Source organism: Nicotiana tabacum, chromosome 10 (genome assembly GCF_000715075.1).
Source record: "Nicotiana tabacum cultivar K326 chromosome 10, ASM71507v2, whole genome shotgun sequence".
Taxonomy (NCBI): Eukaryota; Viridiplantae; Streptophyta; class Magnoliopsida; order Solanales; family Solanaceae; genus Nicotiana; species Nicotiana tabacum.
The window spans coordinates 125,826,369-125,836,873 of record NC_134089.1 but is presented as its reverse complement, the minus strand read 5'-3'; the positions used below and the strand labels follow the sequence as shown (position 1 = coordinate 125,836,873).

The window sequence follows — 10,505 nt, the reverse complement described above, 5'->3', positions numbered from 1 at the left end:
AAAAATCACATTGTATATATAGGTAAAATATTAGGGTTTTAGAGATATGTATATTGAACACCCTTTGTCGGAATTTTTTTTTACTTCTTTCAAGTTTGAACACCATTGGAAGAATTTCTGGTTCGCCATTGATTTAGAGCCTAGTAAATTAAATGGACTATAATTCTAAATCCATAAATTTAAAATTCTTTGCCTATAGGGATTCTTTGCCTATAGGGACCAAAAATAGTTGAACTTACTAGCTGACTGAGCATTCATACCAAAATGGACAAATTAAAATTGAAGTGCCTATATTCAGGGGAGATTTAGCTAGCGTTTGGCCATAGATTTCAAATTTGTTTTGAAAAATCTGATTTGAGTGAAGTTTTGTTTGAAAATGAAAATGTGTTTGGACATACGTTTTCAAAACATATTTTCCAACTTTATTTTGGAAAAATATGTATATAATTCCTAGGTTTTGGGATTTTGGCCCAAAATCAGCAATTAGGGTGATTTTGGGATTTGTGGTGCCAAAATGCGGGCAAAATTTATGACCAAACATGAGTTTTGAAAAATAAATCCCAAATTTAGTGTAAAATCAGCGAATTCGCACAAATTCATTGCTAACAGTTGTGTTTGAACATAAATTTCTCGAAAAAACAGTTGAGAAAAGGATGCCTCCTTCCCTACGCGTAAGATAGATGTTATACTCCAGAGTTTATATGTTGTTTTCTCTCATATTTTTTTTGAACAAAAACCACGAAAAGCACTTAACTTATACGTAAGAATATAATTGTCCAATCAAAGCAAATAAATATCCCCATCAAAATTAAATTTAAAGCCGATCAAAAAAGACTTTTTCCACTTATGCATCATTATTTCACACAATAGGATATATTCATTTTCAGGGCCAGCCTTAACCTCTGCCATATGCATCTATAAATACATGATTTTACATGCCAAATGCTAAACTAAGTGTTACAGAGTAGTAGTCTTATTGACTTATAAGATAGTGAGGAATTAACCAAGAAAATGGACATACCATTGGAAGAAGAAATATTTGAGCCAGCAAGTCCAAGCTCACAATATTTAAACAGCTCCAACTTATCACTCTGTGTTATTGCTGTCTTGGAATCAAAAATTCCAATTGAATATGAAGAGTCACTGCCATTAAATTTACTCAAGGATGTCTTTGTACCTATAAATCCACGATTTTCCTCAATCATGGTACTATCTCTTTCCTTATACTTCTCCGTTTTTTTATTTTAGATTTAACTTTTATATACCGATAGTACAAAGAATTTTACGTTTAGTGTATTTTAATATATTTTAATGGTTAGAAGTCTTACATCAAGGGATGGATAATGATCTCATTAATTATATGGTCTTGGATAATCCTTATCTCATGACTAGCTTTTGAGGTTGAGATATTCCCAAGATCTATTTCTGCATACTATCAGAGCAAGACTCATCCTAATTATGGTTACTCGATATTTGGCCCTTATGATATATTGTTCACACTATATATATTCGGTCCTAAGCGTGCAAGGGGATGTCAGAAGTTCCACATTGGTTGTGGGTTGAGACAGTGCCGGCTCAAGCCTAAAGCAAGTCAAGCACTTGCTTTAGGCCCCCAATATTCTAAGGCCTCAAAATTAATACTACTATATTGTATAACTAAATTTTTATCATTTGTAGGTGTAGTAATTCAGTCACTTATATCTAATAATTAAAACTGTTCCCGTTCGTTTATTTTTCTTCACATAAATTACATATTTTTAGGCTCTTGTGTTTTAATTGGGAGGCAGTCAAGCCTATAAGTGACCAAAAGAAAATATGCAGTATTTTTTTCTTTCTTCAGCTAATTTAGTTATTGTTTATAAAATCAAATTCTCTTTTTTCTCTCCTCATACTAGCTCATCTATCTATTCTGTCAAATAACAAGGGTATTGAATTAACGGAAAAGGGTCAAAATTACCCCTAACATTTGCTAAATGGTTTATAAATACCCTTTGTCTATCTATCTGTCCAAAAAAAATACACGACGTTAATTCTATTAACAAAAATACACCCGCGACTAACGGCAGAATTGATGGGTCTTTCATTTACTGACGTGGCAATTTTTAACTGGGACACGTGATAATTTTTGACTGGAACAAAAAATGAATATTATCTCAACCCATTTACCTTATCCGACCCATTTACAAAAATAGGTGGTATCTATCACACCTGTTCCCACTCATCTAACCTCCCCCTTTCTTCTTCTCCAATCATAAACGCCATCTTTAAACCCCTACAACTGTCATAGCAAAGTTCCAAGCAGAAGAGCAGTGCAAACAAGAACAGGCGAGACAGTCACCAATAATGAAAACACAAAAGGAAATGACGTGTACAAAAATGACAAGAAACACAACATACACACAAGGAATGGATGATTCCAAACTGTCCTATAACACACTTTAATAGGAAAGATTACAGCTTTTCTAATTTTAACTCCAATCTCTGATAACCTAATACCCATCTCTTTTTTGATAAATAAAAGAGGCAACTTTGTCAAAAGTGAGATCTGAGCATATATTTTTTCTTCACTGTTCTCACCTAGTTCTTCTCAAAATCTTTAAAGTAAGGATCGATTTCTCAATAATTCTCTTTAGATCAAGACAAAGAATAGATAAAAATCCCACCTTTAATAAATCAATACAAATACAAATGCAAAATTCAATGACCACCAATTCTTCCTGTCAAAAAAAAGGAAAATATTAAAAACCCAGAAAAGATTTTCATATCCAAATAACAAGAAATACTAAACAAAGAGAAAATACATACCAGCGTTGAAATAGAGATCAATCTCAATAGTGTCCCCGAAAACCCAACAACTCTGCTTCTTTTTTACCTAAGCTAAAGCCTATTGATTAATATCTGCTAGATATTGGGTCTTTGTATTGGTCATTTACTAGTGTAAATTTGGTCCATTTCTATTCTGTAATTTGTACAAAGATGGGATTTATGATTGAAGAAGAAGAAAGGGGAGGTTAGATGAGTGGGAATGAGTGTAATAGATACCACCCATTTTTGTAAATGGGTCGGATAAGGTAAATGAGTTGAAATAATATTCATTTTTTGTTCCAGTCAAAGATTGTCATGTGGCCCAGTTAAAAATCTTCACGTCATTAAATGAAAGACCCACCAATTTTGCCGTTAGTCGCAATAGTATTTTTGTTAATAGAATTAACGTTGTGTGTATTTTTGGACGGATAGATGGACAGAGGATATTTATAAACCATTTAGCAAACGATAGGGATAGTTTAGGCATAATCTTGAGTTGCATAATCTTTTTTGCTATTCCTCGCGTTTTTCTCAAACTCTCGGTAAAAATATACTATAAAATTTTTATTGGATATATCTTAGGCCTTTTATTAAGATTTAGCTTTAGGCCACCATATTGATTGAGCCGCCTTTGGGTTGGGTAATTAGCCTCCTTATACGGTCTTATGCAATCACCATCTCATTAGCTACTTTTTGAAGTCGAATTAGATCAAAAATTTATTTCTTTGTAGTCGCAGGTAACATGCATTATTTGTAACAAGTTACTAATAACCCCACTTTTTATGAACAACTAATTCCATGTAATTATCTTTAAGGGACCTCATAGCGTAAAAATTACTTTCACTATCAATTCAGGCATATTCTTTTGAATTTAATTGTGTTAATGAAGGTTCCTATCTTTTCTAAATAGGTGACAGGAAAGAAAGGAACAAGGAAATGGAAGAGAGTGGAAGTGAACTACGAAGACCATATAAAAACCCCTATATTTCCAAGTGAAAAACCACTCGATTTCTACAATGAGTGTTTCTCCAACTATATATCAAACTTAGCAATGGAACAATTCCCACAAAATCAACCACTTTGGGAAATTCACATATTCAAATACCCAACAAATGATGCAGCTGGAAGTGTAATTTTTAAACTTCATCATTCTCTCGGAGATGGTTATTCTTTAATGGGAGCTCTTCTTTCTTGTTTACAAAGAGTTGATAATCCTTCACTTCCTTTAACATTTCCTTCACGTCAAAGAACAACTTTAAGTTCGAAAGATAAAGCTTTTAGTGTTTTAAAAGTCGTGCCTAGATTTTTCAAGGGTATTGTGAATACAGTGTATGATTTTGGTGAGAGTATTTTGAAGAGTACTTTGGTTGAAGATGATCGGACGGCAATACATTCTGGTGATGAAGGAGTTGAATTTCGTCCGATTGTTGTTACTACCAAAACATTTTCGCTTGATTGCCTTAAACAAATCAAGGCTAGTTTGAACGTGGTAAGCATAAACGTTTAATTTCATCCTTATATGTTACTTCTTGATTATCTGCTACAACAGAATATAATACAATATTAGCTAGTATAAAAATAACTTCAAAATATATATTGTTGTATGCAAATTATTTCCTTAAGTAAATCTTTGTATGTGTTTAAAGACTAAGAATGAGGCCTTATATACTCTAGTACAAATAGTAAGCAAGACGTAAAGTGACACTCAAATTCTAACTCCCATAAATGATACTCCATATATGTTAAATATATACCCCTCCGTCTCAAATTATTTATCGTGCTTTCCAAAAATAGTTATCTCAAATTATTTGTCATTTTAAAAGTTCAAGACAAAATAAATTATATTTTTCTCATTTTACCCTTAATAATAATTGTTCTTGAAAATGGGGATAACACATAAATAAAATAAATATTCAATGAAGAGAGATTATATTTTAAAATATAAATAAAGATAAAATAGGCCAACCATCCTTCTAACTAATGCTTCTTAAGGTACGTGTAAAAGAGAAATACAGTAGATAATTTGAGACGAAGGGAGTATAACCTGGTCCGGTTTGTTTTTTTTTTAAAATTTTGGTTTAATCCGAATAAATGCACACCCTTATTCTACGGTACTTGGTCCTTTTAGGGGTCGTTTGGTATGAGGTATAAGTAGATATACTGTTGAGAAAAAAATTTGATATCACCTTAATACTTTATTTGATTAGCAAACCTGGGATAAGTTATTCCGGGATTAAAATTAGTATCGGGATAACTTATACCTTGTAGGGGGTGGGATAATTAGTGTCGGGATAACTTATATCTTCTTCTTAGAAATTATGCAATTGTTATTTTTAATACAACATACCAACAGTGGATAAAAACTATACCAACATAACTAATCCCAGTAGAACTAATCCCAACATAATTTATCCAAGCATAAGCCGTATTCAAACCAAACGACCCCTTAGAGTGTTTTACATATAGCAAAAAGGACATCCTTCTTGAATATTTCTGTTGTACTTTTATTACCAAAATGTCCGCTAGCTGGTTGCCTCCCCTGTAAAATGCACTTAAAAAAGGAACTGCATTCATGTGTTTGTACTTTTCTAGGGAAAGTAATTAATCATTTCCTTTCATATTAATTGAGGTAGTTTGACTCAGCACGAAATTTAAAAAAAGAAAAAGACTTTTGAAATTTATGATCTTAAAAGCTTAAGGGGTGAAAAGTTTGTGGGGCCATGACATTTGTGTGGATATAAAAGCTTCTCATTAAGGATAAATGGATAAAATGAAAGAGTTTAAAGTTAAATTATTTCTAAATTTAGAAATGTTTCATTTGTTTTGGAATAGACTAAAAAAGAAGGTAGTATAATATTAATTGTCTAATCCAAAGACAGGTATTAATATTACTTTTCACAGAGGGAATGCAAGGTCAAAAGTAAACAATTAAAAATTAATGAAGGAAATATTCTTTTTCAAATTACGCACCAATCGATACTACCAGGGGGCGTATTCACCTTGTTCCATGCATTGTCATTGGATACCGCTTTATGGAAATTTTTCACAAAATATTTATATAAAAAAAAAATATAATACATATAGAAAATGACATCGCTTATCATTATAATAATTTATTCTCTTGTCCATTTTTTTAAATTGTAACATCGCTTATGAAAATCCTGACTAATTTTTCTCTTTGATTCATTTTTATCTTTTTGGATGTGATTTGTGACAGACAATAAACGATGTGATAACGGGGATAGTGGAATACGGTACGAGATTATACATGCAAGAAGTAAAACAAGAATCATGCAATGGAAAATGCACAGCGCTCGTTTTGTTCAATACTAGAGCTCTAGGAGGTTACAAGTCAGTGAATGATATGATCAAGCCTAATTCTGATATGCCTTGGGGAAATCATTTCACTTTCTTGCCTGTCTCTTTACCTAAGCTAACTAATTTGGCTAATCGTGATCAGTCCTCTATTAATCCTCTTGCCTTTGTTCAAAAAGCTCATCGAATGATTGACAGGAAAAGAAATTCTGCTTCTGTTTGGCTTACTAGTAAATTGCTTGATTTCTTGAGAAAGCTTAGAGGTCCTGAGGTATGTTCTCTTACTCAAGGAAAAATCTTGGCCTTTTAATAATTTGCTGGTCCAGTCAAAAATAATTATATTTGCTAGTTAAATATACGAAGAGAAGCCATGGAGCAATGATAAAGTTGTCTTGGTGTGAGCTATAGGTCACGGGTCGGCTGTCTAAATCACAATTCTTGGGGTGCGACACTCCCCGGACCCTGTGTGAATGCAGGATGCTTTGTTTACTAGGTTGTCCCCTTTTTTTAGTCAAATATACAAAAAATATACACTATTAATGTGTAAAATATATGTATATTACTCCCTCCATTCACTTTTACTTGTTCACTTTAGACTTGCGTACCTCTTAAAAACTAATAAATGAAGTGCATAATTTATCATGATACCCATATTAATTTATGCATATTTTTAATGGATTTGATAAAATGATTTGAACTGATTAATTAATATTGTGAGCATAACAGGAAAAAAGAAATTGTCTTCTCTTGATATGCTAAAAGTGACAAGTAAAAGTGAAAAATTTATTTTTAGAAGACTGGATAAGTAAAAGTGAACGGAGGGAATATATATTACAATATATAAAAAGTATATATTTTTCCGGTAATTATTTTAAGTGGTGATGTACTGTGTAGATTGACCGTTGTAGTACTGTGTAGATTCCCCATAAATATTGGGTAATTTACACTAATCAATATGGTAATTAATGTGACTCAATTGTGCATACATCCTCTATTTTAAGATCAGATACTTATACCACTATTACGTTCTGGTTTTGATTTGTTGAGATAAACATTTGAAAGTAATTTGAAATTTCAGGCAACAGCTCGATTTATTCATGGAACATTGAAGAATACAAGCATGGCACTGACAAATCTAATAGGGCCAGTGGAAGAGATGGCTTTGGCTAATCATCCTGTAAAAGGACTATATTTTATTGTGACCGGTGCTCCACAGGTGCCTTAATTATTTTTTAATCCTTTAAAAAAAATTGCGGTAAAAATAATCATATCACTATATTGAATAGGGGGTGTGGGTTGGTCGGATATGAGAAGATTGAAAACGGGTAATGTAAAAAAAAAAAAAAATATCTGATCCGATTCATATTTAATACGGATAGAAAATAAGTTAATCGACTGATAATACGAATATTCATATTTGGGAGAATTCATAGTCTTCCCAAAATTGAGGAACCCCAATTTGAATTTTTGCAAATGTAAAAGCTAACGCGCTGTTTGTTCAAAAAAAATTCTCTTTTTCTCAAATGTTTTTTTTAAAAAAGTTGTTCCATGAAATTTTACCAGTTTTGGAAAAAAATTTGAAAATGAGTTTTTCAAAAGACCACTTCTTCAAAATTTTCAGAATTTTTTTCCCCATTTTCAAAATTATAACATTTTTTCAAGTGAAATGCATGTGCAAAAATAATTTTAAATTTCGAATACAATTTTTTAGCTTAACTTCAAATACTTTTCAAAAATTATAATTTTTATGTCCAAACGCACTGGGTGCCCTTTATATCCGAACGCCTACTAAATTTGTTAGTTGTTCATTGATTATCCAACCCATATTTTAGTGGATAATATAGATAGATAATTATTTTTCTTTATCCATTTTGCTATCATTAATTGATATTAATTATGTTTATTCTTGCTGCTCTGTGTCTGCTTGACAGCCATTTAATATAATATTTACCATTTAGCAATTTGTGTGTTCTGTTTTTGGCAGAGTTGTTCAGTGACAATAGTGAGTTATGTGGACAAGCTTAGAATTGCAATGGTAGTGGAGAAAGGTTTTATAGATCCAAACAAGTTGAAATCCTGCATTGACTATGCTTTTGATACCATTTTTAAAGCTGCAGTCAAATCTTCTCCAGTGGCAACATAGGAGCAACGTCACAAGCTCGTACACGTTTTTTTTCTTCTTCTGCTTTTTCTATTCAATTAAAGTGCACATTCTACTTGTTTACCAATTGTTCAATGTAACTCCATATATCACCCAACCAGCTTAAATATGGGCGGGTTATTATAAAATGTATCTTCTTTGTTATCACTATTTACTCCTAAGACCTTGCTGAGATACTCTACTGCATCGCAATTAAATATTGTTCTTATATACTAGTTATTTACCCTCAAAATCGGATAATAATTGAATTTGTAAGTGATTTTAAAGATATGCAGATTAACTTGACACAAAGCGATAAATTAAATTGTAATTAAAATAAACAATGATAAAGTAAATTCAAACCACACGAATTGAATAGTTACAGTCTTGAGAGATTAATCACCCTCGAATTAGATGCTCTTCGATCGGTCTTAGGACACAATTGAATAAAAGCTTAAAGAGAAAAAATAATGTGTTGCTTGGAATGCGCGTCACAATGTCATTTACAAGTAATCACACCCCCTTTATATAGTAGGGGAGTCCTATATTAAGTACAACTCTATAAAAAGTAAAAATTCCCCAATTAATTGATTGTCGAGATCTCCGCCTTGATATTCAGTCGGTCACGGATATCTCGGCCTTTAGTTGGCCGAGCTTGAATACATGATAACGTTCTTCGAAGTTAATCAAGACCAGGACCGATTCCGAATAACGACCCCGATATCCTTGAAGGCGAATGTTATAGTCCGGACTCAGAATTGATGAGATCCCTGCCTCGATCTAAGCCCTTTGTCACCATATCTCGAGCTTGGCCTATCATGTCAGAGATCGGGATATACTACAAGATCAATTTTGCCCGTATACACTAGTTTAAGAGTCAAAGTTTAATTATAGTCACTGCAAATTTTACACGAGATTTGTGATATCAATACATGCCGTTTGAAGAGGGAATTCTCTAATCCATGACATCAAAACAAAGATAGTCTTTATTCCAATTTCGCGCATTAACTATAAGCTATAACCAAGAATATGTACGTATTAGCTTTTGATATTGTATACAGTAGAAACCGGATTTGTCTATTGTATGATCGGTCGAGACTAAAACGTGGCAGGTCAAAGCTCGACCCCGGATTATATCGAACCAAGGCGCAAAAAATCGTTAAGCTCGTGACTCTAGGACCGAACAAGATCGAGGGAACTTTGTCGAGCCAAATAACGGAAGACCGAAATATTCGCGATCGGTTGGAGATCATGGCAAAAATCTCGGCACGTATCAATGAGAGGCCGATTAATTAGCAAATCATGAGATTTTTTACTCTTTATAGAATTATATCAAGAGTAGGACTCCCCTACTATATAAAAGAGGTTTGATCATTTGTAAGACACAGTGTAATATACCCAAAAACAAATATACTGTTATTTCAAGCTCTCATTATCTTGTTATTCTGTTCTGACATTGGTTGAGGTATTTCTTGGCTCGAGGGTGATCAAACTCTAAGGCTAAGGCTTTCCAATTTATGTGATTTGCGTTTATTTTCTTATCATTAATTTCAATATTAATCTATTTTTTTAATTTATATCACGTATCTTTAAAACTACGTATAAATTCAATTGTTATCCGATTTTGAGGGCAAACAGATATCTATTTGTCTAACGGTGCTTCCTCTGCGTGCGTGCGTGTGTCTCTTTGCGTGTGTGAACGTGCTTGCATGTGTATCTGTGTCTGTGTGTATGTCCTTGGTTGATACGAACCACAAAATTAAAGTTGATTGATCAGTACTGAACAATAATTAAGATATTACGACTTACGAGTAGAATTTTACTAGAAATTATAGTTTTTTTATGCGAATAAAACTTAAATCAGGAACCAGAATATTCTTTTGTTACTAGAATGTCATGCTACATTCTTTATTACATTGATGACAAGAAATTGCTTGTTGGTGGGGAAGTAAGTTGTATTGTCACAGATTTTGTAATTACTACTAATTGCGACGATCCGGTCGGTCATCTTAAGAATTTACGCTTCGATCTCCTATTAACTGCTTTTTCCGAGTTTATTTCTGCTATTTTGATTTGCCGGGATGTTCGACTTTGAGTTTCGGAGAGTTTTGGGACACTTAGTCCCTAAATGAAAGCTTAGGTGTTGGGAAGTTGATCGTAGTCGGAACAGTGTAAAGACGGCCTCGGAATGGAAATCTGATGGTTCCTTTAGCTCCGTTAGGTGATTCCGGGCTTAGGGGCATGT

At 32.9% G+C, this 10,505-nt stretch overlaps 1 protein-coding gene and 1 long non-coding RNA gene across 3 annotated transcripts; one reads left to right on the top strand and one right to left on the bottom strand.

Moving 5' to 3' along the window:
- The first annotated feature begins 909 nt into the window (after positions 1-909).
- LOC107771086 (wax ester synthase/diacylglycerol acyltransferase 4) lies at positions 910-8,429 on the top strand. 2 transcript variants are annotated; one of them, XM_016590412.2, is made up of 6 exons: positions 910-1,206; positions 3,716-4,294; positions 6,023-6,391; positions 6,529-6,613; positions 7,199-7,336; positions 8,105-8,429. In XM_016590412.2, the coding sequence occupies exons 1-5, from the start codon at positions 1,012-1,014 to the stop codon at positions 7,288-7,290; spliced, it is 1,320 nt and encodes a 439-aa protein (XP_016445898.1). In that variant the 5' UTR covers positions 910-1,011; the 3' UTR covers positions 7,291-7,336; positions 8,105-8,429. The 2 variants fall into 2 exon arrangements, with proteins under 2 accessions (XP_016445898.1, XP_016445897.1); XM_016590411.2 differs by lacking the exon at positions 6,529-6,613.
- On the bottom strand, positions 2,650-2,944 carry LOC107771087 (uncharacterized). Its single transcript, XR_001644742.2, has 2 exons — positions 2,806-2,944; positions 2,650-2,717 (listed from the first exon to the last, which is right to left on the bottom strand). It is a non-coding gene; the product is annotated as an uncharacterized LOC107771087 (long non-coding RNA).
- Positions 8,430-10,505: the final 2,076 nt, after the last annotated feature.